A 16,016-nucleotide genomic window follows, 5' to 3' on the forward strand; every position below is an offset into this window, starting at 1 on the left:
TGGCTGGCAGTTCTGCCAAAAAAAAAAATTAAGACTTGGACTTTAGCCAGGTGTTTAAAGTTTGCTTATGTCACATTTTTCCATCTGAAGTAACAGGAGCTGTCCTGCTGTGAGAGGAGAGCAGTGATGTGTGAAGGCTGTGCTTATTGAAAAACCTGCAGGCTAAAAATCGGCCAACATCCACAATGTGCCAGAATTGCAGCTAAGCATTAAGTGTCACTATTCCTGAACTAGCACCAAGGCCTCGGGCACAGTAGTGGATTTTCAGATGAGACATTTGACAATCAGACGGGTATTCCCTGACCCCGAGGCTCAGTCTGTGCAGAAGCGCCCTGTAGTGTTGACAGATTAAATATTGACCACACAAACAGACTCATTTGAACCACCACATTAATTCAGGGTAATGTCATTTTAGCACCAAATCTTATACTTATAAATCATCTCAAGGTACTTTATATTGTAAGAAAGATGATGTAGATATGAGATCAAAGATCTGAGCCTGGAGTGTCTGAGTCATACATCAAATACAGAAGTGACGAGAGTGATTCAGGGTTTAAGAGGAAGACACTGAAGACATTTGTAAATGTTGCATACATCCCATAAATCTACTCAAGTCGAACACAAACTCCCAATGAGCACCGCAAATCCCAATAAGAGTGTTAGAATGAAACTAAAATTAAATTTGGGCACCTTTCAAGTTTGGTTTATGATTACATCCTAAAATATCTGTACAGGTAGGCAGGTTTTCACTGATATTCAAATATAGAATTTCTTTTTAGATTTTGGGGATTTATCAGTCTCCATAGCTCAGTGTCTACATATGCATATGTCTGCAGAATTAGAAGACTTGTGAGAGTAATAATGTATCGCTGTAACACTGAAGGACCTATACTGCTTTTCCTTGTGTGCTATCATACTATTACCACAGTGGGTGCTCACATTTTTCAGTCTTGGATCTTTGTATTATTAAAAAGACCTGTGTGTGAGTACAGCAGCCTCACGCCTCATGTTCAAACCTTGGATGGTGTCCTCAAAGGTAAAGGCTAAAGTGGTCCAGTATATATAAAAATTATTCCAACTCTGGTGGAGTCCAATAACCAAAATATGCAGTTTGAAATGTGCATAATAGACCCACTTTAATATCTTCTCTAACGTTCTTTAAAAGGCATTCAGCAGGACATTATTTTCAAAAACATAACATACAAATGACAAGATTTCATTCAAATAAACTGCAGAGCTCATTTTAAGTTTGACTACTAACCTGCTTTTATAATCCAACTCTCCATCTGGTGGTATAAACATCACTTCAACCACATTTCATACTTTTGAGTACAGTTACGTAGAAATATCACAGTTTTACAACCCCTGATCCACGATTCCCTCCATCACCTCGTGCATTTTCACAGCCCATCTACAGCAGTCCACAAACACCAGCACAGGCATGTCAGGGTCAGGTACCCTTGTGCCTGCTTGTCGTTTTCCTGCAGCAGCTGCATCGCCCTTGTTAGCCTCGTCCACATCTGGCGAGCTCTGGCTCATCAGCCAATCCCAGATGATCAGCAGAGAGGCTTCGCTCCCCTGAGCCGCTCTGGCCCTGGCGTGGCTGGCCTCGTATTTGGCCTTCTCCCATTTCAGTGACATTGTTCAGGGTGGCGAATCACCCTCCGTCAAGTGCTCCAAAAAGGTCCTTTAAAAATATGACAATAGCAAATTATGTTCAGCTATTTCCGATGCTAAAAAGCTCCTCAAATCTTCCGTGTCAGCGAGTTTGTGTCACCTGAAAAGCTTAGGGTCGTTCCCAGCTATCTGAGACTTTTTCTGGGGCACTCAGTCGCCTCAGATTCTGAAGCAGGGTTTGCAGACTTCCAGCTGTAATGATGTAACATGCGGGCAATGCCATTATACTTAAGTCACTGCACTAAACCACTTAAAATCACTGAGTATTAAACCTTCTTACCCAGTTCTTCTTCATACAAATCCATCTTCTTCATCAGCTCTTGAATACTGGAACGCGTTGCTCCCTCCCCAACTACAAAAAAAATAAATAAAAAAGTCACCGTTTGTAAACCCAAAACTTAGCAGTCCACCTCAGCTCACCTTTAACACCTGTTCCTTCCCCAGCAGTGGCAGAGCTGCTGATCCCGTCTGTGGTCAAACAGGAGAACAGTTCAGCGCGGCACGCCCTTTCCTTCCCCAGCATGGCACTCATGTTTTGAGCCAGCCGGTGGTTCTCCACCAGCTCAGCGTGGACCTTCTTCCATGCCATTTTGTCCTCCATTAGACATCCCTCCATTACTGTGCGCAGCTCCTTCTCCTGAGACACCTGGCTCTGCAGGCTCTCAACCTCCTCACAGCGCTGCGAAGGTGAGAAAAACAAATGCAAAAGGTATTCAGCAAGGTGAGAAAAACCCAAGTCACAAATCTCACACTTGCAGTGCTTCATGTTTACCTTGTGTAACTGAATGGCCATCTCTTGCATCTCAGCCTCGAGCTGGTCGGCGTAAGCCTGTTCTAGAGCATCGCTGGGTGGTCGAGCATTGCTGTGCCACCTCGCAATGGCTGAAGTCATTTTGCGCTTGGGTCCAAACAGACTGGAGGACAGAACAGTTTCAAAACATCAGACCACAAACATGGATCATACTGGGGTAAATCTGAAATGATGAGGGAAGGTTACAAGATGGTACTGAGACGTGCTATGATGTATGGTTTGCAGACGGTGACAGTGACATTAAGACAAGAGGCTGAGCTGAAGATGCTAAGATTATGATTGGGAGTGACCACGAGGGACAGGATTATGTAGGAGTGCATCAAAGGAAAAGGTCAGGTTGAGAGTTTTGGACACAAAGGCTGAGATGGTTTGGACATGAGCAGAGGAGCCTGAGTGGATATACTGACAAAGGATGCAAACGATGAAGCTGCCAGGCAGGAGGAAAAGATAAACAGAAGGCAGAAGATGATGCTCGGGATAGGGTGAGACAGAGGCAGATGGTCTGCTATGGCAACCCCTATAGATACAGCCCAAAGAGGAAGAAGCAGCATCTTACGTAATCCCTATTTCTTTGAGATCATTTTCTGTCAGGGTGAGAAAGATCCGCAGGTCAATGTCTTGCTCTTCAAGTAATGGAAGATACTTCGAAAAGCCGATTTGCTCCAAGAACTCTGCCAGATCCTACAGGAAGATGAGATTTTAGTCCTTGCCAGGAACTCAATGAAATCTGAATAAACGTACAGAAACCTGAACAAACACAAACCTTTGGGCCAGTGTAGGAAGGTGGAAGACCAGCGCCACAGTTTGCTGTCCCACTGGAGTGAGCTCCATCGCTGTTCCCGTAGCGAGTCTTGCCTTTTGAGTGATGACCCTTATTTACTCTGCGAAGGCTGCTCTTTTTACACTGGTCAGAGTCCTGATGGAGAACGATGCAATTACTTATCACGACACACTGACGAACACAGTTTGCCTCCAAACTGCAGACTCTTGTGTTCACCTCGTTACTCTCCACAGAGCCCTCCCAGTTAAGGCCGACCACATGAGGCAGGCCTTCACTGCTGCTGCTGCTGCTCCTCATGGTGGGCATGTCATGGTCAAAGAATGGACTGTCATCTGCAGTTATATTGAGAAAAACACAATCAACAAAGTTTGCACTCAAGTTTTGTATTTTTTTGGGAGTTGTTCACTGGTAAGTTTTCTCCAACAAACTCAGAAGTTCTCTCAGACCTCCCCCCTCCTGCTGCATATGAAACAGCTGTCTGACGCTCCAGTTACATTCCTTATTCATACAGATGTATCAAACCACACAGTTTTTGTCATGATCTGTATTTTTTCATTTGAGAGCTGAAAAAAATAAGACCTAAAACACAAGTTCACATTTCTGGTAGAATTCCTGTATTATTTGAAATTAAGCTGGGTACATAATGACTGTGTGGATGCTGCTGAAATTACTTTTTTTTTTCTTCGGTTTTTTTTGTTTGTTTGTTTTTGGTTTTTTAAAGAAACTTTGCTTTGACACACATTCATATTTCACAGTCAGGTAGACGCTCTTCTCTGTATTTACCCGTTGCCATGGTGACTCAGACCCCCCCACACATGCACCCAGAGTTGATTTAACCAACTCCCATCAGGTTTGTAAAAAAAATCAGAGTTCAGGGTTGGTCTCAGAGGTTTTTTGTTTTTTCTTTAAATCACCCCCACACACACACACCTACACACACCTCTGCTGCTGTTGCTCTGGCCATCCAGTTCATTGATAGGTGAAGTCACATCACGGTAGCAGAGACCCTCGCTCTGTTCCCCAATGCCACGAAACATGTACCCTGGCAGGGCGGCAGGAGGATCTGTGAGTGCAAATATGACATTAACAACACACAGCTGTTATTATAAATGGAAGCATGAATAATGTGCTCTACTTTACAGGGAAAAAATGCTTTCCACCCTCACATTTACAATTTTAATTTTTAACCTTTTTGTTTTCAGCTCCACAAGGATTTTGCAGAGTACAGTAATGCAGGAACACAGGATCACTTAAAGCTTGCCCTCAGTACTTTGGAAGGATTTCACACCTGCTGTCACTGTTAACCTTTTTTTTGTTTACCAATGTAATAAACATAATAAGAGTCAGATGAAATATAATGACCTAAAAGACAAATTTTGAAAAGTTGAATGTAAAACATCTACATTGTATCTGCTTTAAGTGCAAGTGCCCCCTAGTGGTGAATTCATGTAGCTACAATTTTAAATGTGTATGTGTAAATTCCTGTGATAATAAAGAGACTGTAGCTCAAAACAAATCACATTAAAGCACAGTAATTTTTAAAAACGTAATAAAAAATGAATCTGATTTTTTCTACCAATCTTAAAAATAACCACCAAGAGCAGATTTACTGGAAATGTAAGGCACTTTAAGACCTTTATTTCTTTTACTTTAATTTCATACTTTCTAAGGACCTGTGGGAACCCTTAGAAACAGCTTTTTTTTAAAAAAATGCAATTTAACTTCATAACTAGAACAAACGTGGTGTTCAAAGTGTGGCTCAGCACAGATACAGGTTGAAGACCGGATGTTTTACATGACACTGTACCACACAGTTTGCTGGTGCCTCCTACTCGGAACTTGGCGATGGCCTGAGGCCCATCGTGGATGCTGATGCCTTTAGCTCGGTTTCGGCTGGGCCGTATCCTCGGTGGTGCGCTGTCCGAGTCCTCGGAGGAGCTCAGATCTTCAAAGTGTCCTGACAAAACAGAACACACGTACCAAACCCCCCCCCACCGAAAAAAAACATTAGAAACTAAAAGGCAATGAAAGACCTAGTAAAGACAGGAATTTTAGATGCTGAGCCGTTTAAACCAGTACCTGGTTTAATTCTTGGAGAACGTGAGTCAATGAGGCTGACAATTTTGGTATAGCCGTACATCATAGCCAGAGCACGCGCCGTCTCACCTTTGGTGTTGCGTTCGTCCACTTTAACTTTCTGAAAATTCAAAGGATTACCAAATTGTGAGAAAGGAACGTCACCACCCATCCTCAGCGGTGTGCGAGTCATGTCAGTTACATTTTCCAGTGATGTGGCTCCATCTTTAAGATGTTGAAGAGGGACAGGAGATGGAGATGCGGCAAAAAAAGGAGAATGACATGGTCTGGCTGACCAAGTACTCATAACCACTTGCACTCACACACGAGTATGTTCCAGCACAGTAACCTACTTACATGATCAAGTAAGTACTGAACAATGATTTCATGCCCAGAAGCAGCAGCCTCCATCAGCGGCGTGAAGCCAGAACCTGGCTCCCTGTGTATGAGGGAAGAATCATGGAAATCTCAAAAGTGTGAACAGATCGTTATTTTTTTGGATGGTCTTTTTTTACAGCAAATAAAGACACTCACTTGACATTGGCGTCAGCATTGTTATCCAGCAGGAACTTGACCATCTGTTGGTGGCCTGTGCTTGTGCAGTGGAACAGAGCGGTCCAGCCTCGAGAGTCCTTCAACTCCAAATCAGCCCCTTGCTTTTTGGGTTTAATAAGGAAGAAAAAAAAAAAAAAAGGAAGAAGAAAAGAAAAAAAATGCTGAATGTTCACAATAAAATTTAAAGTTAAAAAAAGAGTTGAATCCAAACCCAAGGCCAGATTTACTAAACAGGGCAAAATTACACGCGAGCAGTAGTGTTGATAGGCGTGGTTAGTTTTAAAAGGCGATTTTTAAAACACGTCTTCGAAACACAGACAGTTATTTTCAATATCATGCAGAAAAAACATTGACAGTGCTACCCCTCAGCCTCCTCCTTCAAGTGACATCCTTGAGTTATTGCATTCACAATAATATATATATATATATATATATATATATATATATATATATATATATATATATACACACACACACATAAAGATCCAAACTCATTGTCTCATGGAAATCCACAGTGGCAAAAAGAAACCACTGTATGTTAGTTAACCTCTAAAACAAAGGTTACACGTGGGTAGGCTGTGAGAACACATACCCCTGTGGCCTGACATACCCTTCAGAGAAGTGATGCTCACAGACTAAAAGGCCGCATGCAAGTGTGCCTTGTGTATCATTTGCTGTTTTAACATGCCATTATAACTGCTGGGGTTTATTTTGCATCTTTTTTTGGCTGGATCTACCCTTCAGTTACTGTCCATCTGCTTCCCATCTAATTCTTGGAGTTTATTTTAACTTGTTATTTGCTTTCTGTCTCTTTTCAAACTCTTTTTGTCATTCTGAGGCTTCACATCATCACAAATCTCTGAGCCATTGTTTTGTCCCCCCCCCATTCAGGGTGATTCTGTACCTGAAGCAGAAAGTATGCGATACTTTCGTTCCCACAGCTTGCGGCCAGCATGAGGGGTGTGAGTCCTTTGGCGGTGGTGGAATTTACATTCACACGGGCCTCCAGCAGCAGATTTGCAATGTTGTCATGACCAATGTAGGACGCATACATAAGTGGGGTCCATCCTCCAATGTTCTTACCATCCAGGTCCACCTCACGCCTGAAAGCACACACAGTTATGTGAATAAGCTGTGGAGGATATTAGCCCGTGTGGAAATGTTGGTATTAAGAGGCCCTCACTTTTTAATGCACTCAGCCACCACGTCGTACTGGCCGATGGAGCAGGCGGTGTGAAGGTCCAGAGGGACATCCAGCTCCTCAGCTCGCACCAGGGAGTCACCCAGCCACAGGGAGAGGCTGGCACCCAGCTGTTCTGACTCACTGGCCTCATCGCTTAACTCGGACATCTTCACTCTTTTCTCCTGGGAAACAGAGACACCATAAACTGCTCTAAACAAACTACAACGCCCTGGTTTCAAACTTTAAAACCAGGGGCTTACGAGCCTGCAAGAAGCCCCAAATGCTGTAGCTTCAGTTGATGGAAAACATAAACAATCCTGACTTATACAGGCTCACAAATAGCGGCTACTTTAAAGCTAACGGTAATTTCACAGGGCTCATGACTCCTCTGGCTAATTTAGCTTAGCGAGGTGAGCGTCTAAACTTTTGGTCTCTGGAATAAAACCAACACAGTGAAATAAACTAATTAAATACTCAGAAGACAACAGAAGCAAACGAGTATTTCAGAGTGCAGAAAAATATAACGAGTTCAAACTTACAGTCAGCAGGTAGTTTGTTTTCTCAGCAGCCGAAACTTTTCTAGTTGTGTGTCACACTCTAATGTGTCCGTGCTGAGCCTTGCACCACCCTATCCTGTCTGAGAGACACTTTAAAGGGAAAATCTGAGGAATCACGCTTCCTTAAACGGGAAATAAACACAGGAATGTATGTTCTTTACACAAACTCTTGATTCATGTTTGCTCTCAAGGTCAACTTCTCTGTTTTACACACACAGGCTGAGTTTAAAAGTCTATGAATCATTTACAACATATTCAGTGTTATTGTGTGTTATCATGGAGTTAGCAATACTTCATCATTTAATCAAAATATTCAAGTAAATGAAAAGTACAGTTTAAAAAAAAATGTGTGTGAATTAATAATCAGGAAATTCGATTGATGTGCATTGCCCAATCTGATGTCTTCCAGTGGCTTTTACATTTGTGTGTACATTTTCATTCATTGTGATTTTTTTGTTTTTTTGTAATTGTATTGTAGTTTTAGAGGCATTTTGACTGTGTCTGTGAGTGTAGCTTTGTAAAAACGTGACAAAAAGGGACAAATTAAAGAATCAACCTTAACTCAGTCATTAACAATAACATTTTCATATTTGTATAAAGTGAAGATTGAACATAAAGTGAGATTAGTGACTAAACTTTAAAATATATATGAGTAAATCAAAGCTAACTTAGCCAGTTTCCCTTTTAATAAAAAGCGGTACATACAGTCACGTGAAAAGGAAGGTTTTACAGGACTATGCAGTGTGCAAAACTAGAGGCAGTAAATCCTTACTGCTTCCATAAGAATTAATTGGATAAGTTGCAGCAAGGTACTGCTAATCAAATACTTAACTAAATTATTCATCAGCAGCTGTGAAAAGTAGAAGTTTTGGAAGTTTGCTGTAGCATTAATGCTATAAACATCCCCAGGAGAGGACATTAATCCCAGAAAACAATTAGTGCTCAAGTTGTTGCTCCTTAAAGTGGTTCTACAAGTTACTGAATCAAGAGGTGCATTTCCTTTTTGAATGTATAAAGCCTTTGTGGAATATATGTTAGCCTTAGTGATGAAAAAAAAACTATGAATCAATATGGATTATTAACTGTAAACTCAGATTTTACTTAAAAATCTTTATTTCATTTTATCATTGCATTTAATGAAGACACTACAAGCAAAAATACCAAAGTTTTATTTTTTAAAATGTATTTATTTAGCAATATGATAAAAAAAACTTGAATGCTTTGAACCATTTTTTCTGAATTAACATGATTATTATCTTAGAAGTCCAACAAAAACTTATTTGTCTGTTTTTCTAAATATACAAGATATTTTGGCACCTCAGGTGTAATCCACAGGACTCCAGTATTTATGGTAACATGTCTCGAGTCGCCATGCTGTCAGCCTGAATGGACTTGAATAAGCTTCTCTTGAGATTTGAGCAATCACATTAATTCAGTGAATGGATCACGCTTTGTAAAAATGTATTAGTTAAAGGTTTTGTCTGTAAGCACAGAGATTGTGACATCTTCTCTTCTCATATCTTCAGCGTTCACCAGAAGGTTGTCCACAGATCTCTGGTGGTGCCGTTCTGCCAGCCTACGTAGCACTTTAGCTCCAGCATGATGCATTGTGAAGGACTTGGCATCAGGACAGACAAATCAGAGAAAATTGAAGTGAAACTCCTCCTTCGATGGGATAAAAACAAAAGCCGGTGTTGCCTCCTGAGTCTGCGGCGTCAGCTCTGCACCCTGGGCTTCAGTGTGCTGCAGCTTCTCCTCAGCAAGCGATGTCTGAGTTTTGACTTCAGCTCTCCGGTGGAAAACAGACTTCTTTGGGGACTCTGACACAAGTTTGACCTGGGCTGATGCAATTTCTATCAGGGCACAGAGAAACCCGTTAGCCAGCTGCAGTTTTTAACCATTCTAATGAATCCGCTGCTACAAAATTCACTCACCGCTCTGAATGAGTTTGAATTGCTTGCTCTTCTCCTCTTCCATCTTCTTTCTGTAGTCTCCAGTTACAGCTCTCATCACCTGCCTCTTCTTGGGCAGAGGAGCTTTGGAGCTGCGCAGAGTCTTCAGTGCACGCGAGGCCTCGTCCTCTGAAGGGAGAACATATTCAATAGGTGACACCATGATTAGAAGTTTACTTTTTTGTATGATCTTGTTTAGATCATAGATTAAACATTAAAGAATCCTGAATATTAGTTTAGTCTAGGCTACGTTCACACTTGGATTCACTGCATGTCCCTTCCAACCACATCATAGTACTTCTGAGGTACAAATCTCACTAACTCTGCTTCGGTGTGCCCTTCTGGGACTTCAGGCCCAGCTCCAGCTGCTCGATGCACCAGTCCAGCTCCCTTTTCAGCTGCTCTTCTTGACTCTAAAACACATTCAGACATAAAATCAACCAATCAAACTGCTCACCTCAAACCCACTGTAATTACTTTAAAGCACTGCGCACTGACCAGCTCCTCTGCAGCACCTTCACTCCCCTCAGCTGGCTTCTGCAGTGGCTCAATACTCGAGGGGTTTTTCTTCCCTGATTTCTTTTTCTTCTTCTTTGTTTTTGATTGCTCAGATTGTTCAGGTGGAGACTCAACCTCCTGCGAAAGGGGAGGCTTCTCCTCTGGGACGCACTGTCGGTCACCTTGAGAAGTATTTGGGGTGTCTGTTGTGTCCATGTCCTCTGCAGGAGGAATTTGAAAGTTGAAGGCAAAAGCAGAGCCCTGTTCAGTGAAGGAAATCTGGCTCGTTGGCTCAGTCCAGTCCGATGCAGGTGTTTTCTCTGAAGTTGCTGGAGAACTGTCAGGGAAGAAGTTAAACCTGAAGACGTTATCGCTGCGAGTCCAGAGGGGCTTCTCGGCTGCAGCAGGTGTGGAGCTGTTCGATTCAGCTTTGATATCTGTTGAATGAACACAAAGGACACACAAACATTAGTTTATCTCACTTTTGAGAGCAATGTAATTTCAATATAACACTTTAACTGTGAGAAATGATAACACCGACATAAAACCCTTATGTGCGTTTCAGTTGCTTGAAATCTTTTAAGCGTTCACTTAAAAGATTTAAAAACCCCGTTCTGTCCAGTAATAACAGGTCGAACACATGCATGTGTGTTATTTCGTTATAATATACCGATGTACAACAGCCTCTGGTCGGCCATGCTGAGTCTTCAGAGCTGTAGTTTTTTAGTCGAAACGCGAATTTCCGGTTTTTTAACTCGATGCAAACATATTCAGTGAACCCTGCATACGTTTTTAAACATTTTTAAAATTTCTTTAGCTCTTCGGTCTCTTTAAAAACATGTCCAATCCCCAAACCAGACACTTACCACCGGTGTTACCCGAGAAGAGGTCCGTGTACTTACACTTTCTCAACGCCCGCTTCGTTCCGCGCGTGCATGTTCAGTGCTCTCGCGCTTATTTGTCTATTTATTTTTCATTTTTTGAACATTTTCATTGAAAAATCTTTGAAATAAGAACACTGTCTATTTATGTACGCTTTTAAAGCAACTTTTACCTGAGATAACAAAAAGGCTTATTATTTTATATAATTAAATAAGCAAATAAATAGTGTACAATCATATCACTGTGCTGATAAGGCTTTATTCGAGTGCATCATTATTAGATTATTTCGAATACAAATAACCGAACCTTTTTCGTTTATGATGGTGATGAGGATGACTTGGTACGCTCCCGCTTCTCTCCGGTTTTTTTTTTTCACAGCAGGCACAGAGTTCGAGGAAATGTGTCCTAGGTCTGTTGGACAATGCTTCATCCATCGAGTTTCTGTCAGCTCCAGAATTATGTATCACACTAAAGCTTCCCATTTATATATGAAGAGGTTTATGTATGGAGCGTGTATGTCGATTTGTGAGGTGCACATATGCTTTTTCAGAATGTCTTCTGTGTACTTCATTTGCCTTTTCACATAGTACAGGCTACAGCATAAGTATGGCAGCATTGTTCCCGCTTGTCTTAATTAGTTAAAAGAGGGGGGCGGTCAGTGACCACCATGTTTTCAGAAAGGAATTCCCAGGTTCTAAGATTACACAGACAAAATTATATGTATAACTGTGTGGAATAAGAGAGAAAAGCTGCGGGTGAATAATTAAAATCAAAATAACGACATGCTTCTTTTTAAAATAAGGTACATCTGACGATCCGCTCTAACTTCACACGCAGAGGCAGAGAGCCTCCTTTTTCCTGAACTAATCATATTCCGTTAGGGATTTCAGTTTGGACCAATTGGATACGTTCAGGGGCGGGCTTCGAGCGCTGCTCCGCTTAATCTATAAATACCACCTCCTCAGCCCTCAGGGCAACATAGCGAAGTGACTAACAAGGAGGAGTCATTGAATTTCCCCGAACAACGAAAGTGATCCAAGGTATGGCTGTTATGTTTGTTTATGGGTTTTATTTAAAATCGTCAGTATGTGAATTGGATATATTATCTTTTTGAGTTTTGGTGTTAATGAGAAGCTTTGAAAAACTGACAACAAAACGGCGCGCTCTGTAGCTAAGAGCTAGCTGATGGCTTAAATTGAGCCGATTTGACTGCTCTTAGGGTATGACTACATAATTATAAACTAATGTTAATGTTCACTTATACGACTGAGTGCCGTGTTGTTTTTGGTGATATTAATTGGTTAATTTTAGTGTAAATCTTCGCGGTAACTAGCTGGCGCCATTTTGCAACCGTCCATGCTAGCTTTAAAAATGCTCGACAGACAAGCAAAGAAACGTGTGTGTCTCCTGTAGCTTAATGGTGGCGGTGCTTAGAGGTTTGTGTATGATATTTGAATAAAACCATAAAAGTGGTAACTGTTGTAACTTGTCGTCCTTGATAATGGTATCACCGATGAATGAGGGGTTGGCGCCCTTTATGGTAGTGTTTTCTTTTTACTGTAAACAGAAGTAAAAGGTAGGACGGTTGTTTCGCCACCTATTTTTTTTTAAAACGACGTGAGTCATGTGTCATAGGTAGAGCCGCATAAAGGGAATAGGCTCTCGTTCAGTGGGTGGTTAACGTAAATTACGAGTTTTTGTGAAGTTTTTTTTTTAAAATTCAGTTTGTTTTAACGTCCACTTTTATTTATTTTTCAGACTTATAAGTGAGAAATGGCTCGTACAAAGCAGACCGCTCGTAAATCCACAGGAGGAAAGGCGCCTAGGAAGCAGCTGGCCACCAAAGCAGCCAGGAAAAGCGCGCCCTCTACTGGTGGAGTGAAGAAACCCCACAGATACAGGTACAACAATCATGCCCCTGTATTGTTTGTATAGGCATAACTGGTTACACTGGCTGTGGAAACTAACTTTACTCTTGTTTTCTGAAACTGTGTAGTTGTTACAGTGTTTTTGTTTCTGGGCACTAATTCAGAATATGGCTTGCTTCATAGGCCCGGTACTGTTGCTCTGCGTGAGATCCGTCGGTACCAGAAGTCCACTGAGCTGCTCATCAGGAAGCTGCCTTTCCAGCGTCTGGTCAGGGAAATCGCTCAAGACTTCAAGACGGATCTGCGTTTCCAGAGCGCAGCCATTGGTGCTCTCCAGGTCAGAAAATGCATCTGTTTTAAAATATGAATAACATGTTCTTGTTAATTTGTTCTAGTATGTAATGTTTTCTTTTCTCTTCCCTATAGGAAGCCAGCGAGGCCTACTTGGTCGGCCTGTTTGAGGACACCAACCTGTGCGCCATTCACGCAAAGAGGGTCACCATCATGCCCAAGGACATTCAGCTGGCCAGGCGAATTAGAGGAGAGCGAGCATAAATGCTTCTGGATTTTTATCTTTTTATTGGGTTGGGGGTGGGTGGGGGACTGACTGGGGTTTGTTTTGTAAATCTTGAACTATTTACCAGCATGTGTGCCACCTTATGTCATTTGTAGTTTCAGGCATGATTTTGTACTTCATTTCACACACTCTTCCTTCAGCTGTCCTGTTCACTGTAGAGTAGTGCTTCATATCTGTAAATTCTAAAGCAGAATATCTCACTTCCTTCCTCAGGTCTGCAAATGTATTTTAGGGTCTGTATCTTTTTAATCCTGTGTGTGCATGTCATAGGATTTCTCATTGTGCTGTAAATAAACTTTCCGCTACCTCACCCTGACTTGAGTTTGCTGCAGACAACCTTGGGTACAAATACAAAGTCGGGAGACCCATTGGATCAATGCAAGGGCTTCTTTGCACTATAACTTTGTTCTAACAAGTTGGATGTTCATCAAGTGATCATGTGCACTTTGAAACAGTGATTCAGAACAGACTGGCAGATGCTTGTTGGTCAAGTTTATTGACATTGTAATCCATTACTGCCAAAAACTGCTTAAAAAAAAGGAGCATGTCCCAATTAACGTTAGCTCTTAAACTCATGATGTACAGCATGATGTAATAACCTACATCAAGCATCACAAGTAAAACCCCAAAGTGAACAGTATTTTGAAACTGGATACAGTCTGCAGAGAAATGTGAAATAGAAAAGCCTGCAACAGCTGTAGAGTAGACCAGACCAGGTTTGAACTAACCTGTAGTTATTGGAATATTTGTGACATTCATGTATCAATGGACGGCCTTATTTCCACACAGAGCATTAACTTTGTGTTCCAGGTCAACACAGTACAATTCACAATAAATACAACCTGATACGACATGTCCACATATTCCGATAAGCACCTTTATTTTTTAGCTGTATCCTCTTCATTTGAAAGCACGCTGGGTACATGCTCGTACAGCTGCTTCTCCAGAGCTGCATCAATGTCTGTCTCATCCCTGAAAGCGCACCACAACAGGAAGGCGGTGGCAAGCAGGCTGATGGGCACAACTTTCCACAGAGGACGCTCGTACTGGCTCCCCATCGAGCGGTCAACTCTCCAGGTCCTGTGGCTGGCTTTGCTGGTTGAGAACTTAATGGGCTCGCTCTTCACCTCCTCATCATCAGCAGATTGTTTGGACTTGCCCGACAGCTGAGAGCTCAGCGCTAGAGACCGCACACTGTGGAGTCTTCCAGCACGAAAAACAGGAGAAGATAAATTAGTTTAGGCTGAAAGACTTAGTGGTTTGAAAGTACACTTAGTGCACTTAAATGCTACTTCATCTTAGATAGTATACTACAATATTTACTTGGATATTAATACTTGTGGACTTTCGCTTAAGAGTAGAAGTGAAATATATTTATGAAACATTTATGAAACTTTTTTAAAACTGTTGTTTTGTTTTTAAGAAGCATCCACAGCTGGAGATTATAGTCCTTAATGGCCACTAAAAACATTAATGCAATCATCATTTTCACTTATACACTGGATTTATGATCCATTTCCAGTGGTCAAAAAACCATAGACGCACATAATATGCAATAGATGTTTTATAGAAACTGATGTTCAAGATCAACCATACAGATGATCATAAGTTCCAGTGGTAGATAGCTCCTTACATAAAAAAATAAAGCACTAGAAAATAAAATTTCTGAATTATTCCAAAGCAAAAAATGAGTTTATGTATAAAACACTTTACCTTTGAATTAGCCTTTAAATAACTGTGTGTCCATCTGTAAATTGTTGCTCAAAACACAGTGATGATGCCACCTAGAGACAATTCCTGAAGCTGCTCTATTGAAAATGATAAATCTAACCTCTGACACAACGGCAACACACGGACGGTGACTGTACTTTACTCACTGTCATACGTCCTCATAAAAAGAAAACTCCTGATATCCATCCAAAGCCTAGTAACTAGATTAAAGTCAAAGGACCAAGGTGTGTCTTCTAGGAAAAAATAAGAAAAGAAAAAAACCCTGTAATGTTTCATTTTCTATAACTGTAAATGTGGTAACATCTAACCAACGCCGCTGGGTCAGCTTTCTTTTTTTTCTTAATAAACCACTTAAGAATCTGACCAACAATTAAAGATACTACACTGTCATTGAACAACCCTTACACATTGAATACATGCTTTCCATGAGCCGGGGACACACATACACACACTCACCTCACGGTAGCTGCACCGCTATGAATAAATGTTCCTCGACTCAAAGCCACTCGTGTCAGACGGGCAAAGACTGCTGCTGTAGACATGATGGACAACCGGTCATCTTACTCAACACTACGAAACTGAAGCTTTGCCGAGCAAAACCTTTTCAGTCAGGTCATGTAACACACCATTGTGCAACCCTTAATTCTCTCCGGCCAGAACCAGCGAGAGACGCTGGTTATGACCGGCTGTCTCTAACCCACAGAATAATTTATTATTCTGTTATTATTATTAGTAGTAGTATGACTATACCTAAAGATAATGGCATATTTACGCTTGAAAGTAAAAGTACTTTGATTTTACACCGTACCACCAGTCTGCATTTTATTTTTATTTTTTTTAAGTATTTTTGAGGTACAGCGTATTGCCT

At 41.3% G+C, this 16,016-nt stretch overlaps 4 protein-coding genes across 5 annotated transcripts; 1 reads left to right on the top strand and 3 right to left on the bottom strand.

Annotated features, from left to right (window-relative positions):
* Positions 1 to 1,110: 1,110 nt before the first annotated feature.
* Positions 1,111 to 7,725, bottom strand: anks3 (ankyrin repeat and sterile alpha motif domain containing 3). The gene is made up of 16 exons (XM_005448229.2): positions 7,623 to 7,725; positions 7,084 to 7,265; positions 6,805 to 7,003; positions 5,880 to 6,001; positions 5,703 to 5,784; positions 5,349 to 5,466; positions 5,077 to 5,226; positions 4,210 to 4,332; positions 3,486 to 3,601; positions 3,252 to 3,404; positions 3,045 to 3,169; positions 2,450 to 2,591; positions 2,098 to 2,356; positions 1,958 to 2,029; positions 1,778 to 1,869; positions 1,111 to 1,687 (listed from the first exon to the last, which is right to left on the bottom strand). Exons 2-15 carry the CDS (start codon positions 7,248 to 7,250, stop codon positions 1,787 to 1,789), a joined length of 1,911 nt encoding a protein of 636 aa, XP_005448286.1. The 5' UTR covers positions 7,251 to 7,265; positions 7,623 to 7,725; the 3' UTR covers positions 1,111 to 1,687; positions 1,778 to 1,786.
* Positions 7,726 to 8,793: 1,068 nt separating this feature from the next.
* Positions 8,794 to 11,707, bottom strand: lg8h8orf33 (linkage group 8 C8orf33 homolog). Of its 2 annotated transcripts, none has more exons than XM_005448227.4 (5): positions 11,279 to 11,707; positions 10,091 to 10,527; positions 9,915 to 10,005; positions 9,575 to 9,721; positions 8,794 to 9,493 (listed from the first exon to the last, which is right to left on the bottom strand). In XM_005448227.4, the coding sequence occupies exons 1-5, from the start codon at positions 11,400 to 11,402 to the stop codon at positions 9,279 to 9,281; spliced, it is 1,014 nt and encodes a 337-aa protein (XP_005448284.1). In that variant the 5' UTR covers positions 11,403 to 11,707; the 3' UTR covers positions 8,794 to 9,278. The 2 variants fall into 2 exon arrangements, with proteins under 2 accessions (XP_005448284.1, XP_005448285.1); XM_005448228.4 differs by lacking the exon at positions 11,279 to 11,707 and adding an exon at positions 10,761 to 10,969.
* Positions 11,708 to 11,861: 154 nt separating this feature from the next.
* Positions 11,862 to 13,727, top strand: h3f3d (H3 histone, family 3D). The gene is made up of 4 exons (XM_003438775.5): positions 11,862 to 12,012; positions 12,731 to 12,873; positions 13,024 to 13,177; positions 13,267 to 13,727. The coding sequence occupies exons 2-4, from the start codon at positions 12,746 to 12,748 to the stop codon at positions 13,393 to 13,395; spliced, it is 411 nt and encodes a 136-aa protein (XP_003438823.1). The 5' UTR covers positions 11,862 to 12,012; positions 12,731 to 12,745; the 3' UTR covers positions 13,396 to 13,727.
* Positions 13,537 to 15,810, bottom strand: uqcc4 (ubiquinol-cytochrome c reductase complex assembly factor 4). Its single transcript, XM_003438776.5, has 2 exons — positions 15,605 to 15,810; positions 13,537 to 14,620 (listed from the first exon to the last, which is right to left on the bottom strand). Exons 1-2 carry the CDS (start codon positions 15,688 to 15,690, stop codon positions 14,296 to 14,298), a joined length of 411 nt encoding a protein of 136 aa, XP_003438824.1. The 5' UTR covers positions 15,691 to 15,810; the 3' UTR covers positions 13,537 to 14,295.
* Positions 15,811 to 16,016: the final 206 nt, after the last annotated feature.

The sequence above is a fragment of the Oreochromis niloticus genome, linkage group LG8, assembly GCF_001858045.2.
Source record: "Oreochromis niloticus isolate F11D_XX linkage group LG8, O_niloticus_UMD_NMBU, whole genome shotgun sequence".
In the NCBI taxonomy this organism is placed as follows: domain Eukaryota; kingdom Metazoa; phylum Chordata; class Actinopteri; order Cichliformes; family Cichlidae; genus Oreochromis; species Oreochromis niloticus.

What these genes read in the sequence shown, in the direction of transcription:
- anks3 (XM_005448229.2), bottom strand. Translation starts at nt 7,250, where the DNA reads ATGTCCGAGTTAAGCGATGAGGCCAGTGAGTCAGAACAGCTGGGTGCC. An exon ending in CTCAAAGAAATAGGGATTAC is followed by an intron (nt 2,592 to 3,044) that starts GTAAGATGCTGC and finishes TCTGTCCTCCAG; the next exon opens with TCTGTTTGGACCCAAGCGCA. An exon ending in TGGCCATTCAGTTACACAAG is followed by an intron (nt 2,357 to 2,449) that starts GTAAACATGAAG and finishes TCACCTTCGCAG; the next exon opens with CGCTGTGAGGAGGTTGAGAG.
- lg8h8orf33 (XM_005448227.4), bottom strand. Translation starts at nt 11,402, where the DNA reads ATGAAGCATTGTCCAACAGACCTAGGACACATTTCCTCGAACTCTGTG. An exon ending in CACCATCATAAACGAAAAAG is followed by an intron (nt 10,528 to 11,278) that starts GTTCGGTTATTT and finishes TTCATTCAACAG; the next exon opens with ATATCAAAGCTGAATCGAAC. An exon ending in ATTCAAACTCATTCAGAGCG is followed by an intron (nt 9,494 to 9,574) that starts GTGAGTGAATTT and finishes GTGCCCTGATAG; the next exon opens with AAATTGCATCAGCCCAGGTC.
- uqcc4 (XM_003438776.5), bottom strand. Translation starts at nt 15,690, where the DNA reads ATGTCTACAGCAGCAGTCTTTGCCCGTCTGACACGAGTGGCTTTGAGT. An exon ending in AGCGGTGCAGCTACCGTGAG is followed by an intron (nt 14,621 to 15,604) that starts GTGAGTGTGTGT and finishes TCGTGCTGGAAG; the next exon opens with ACTCCACAGTGTGCGGTCTC.
- h3f3d (XM_003438775.5), top strand. Translation starts at nt 12,746, where the DNA reads ATGGCTCGTACAAAGCAGACCGCTCGTAAATCCACAGGAGGAAAGGCG. An exon ending in AAGAAACCCCACAGATACAG is followed by an intron (nt 12,874 to 13,023) that starts GTACAACAATCA and finishes CTTGCTTCATAG; the next exon opens with GCCCGGTACTGTTGCTCTGC. An exon ending in CAGCCATTGGTGCTCTCCAG is followed by an intron (nt 13,178 to 13,266) that starts GTCAGAAAATGC and finishes TCTTCCCTATAG; the next exon opens with GAAGCCAGCGAGGCCTACTT.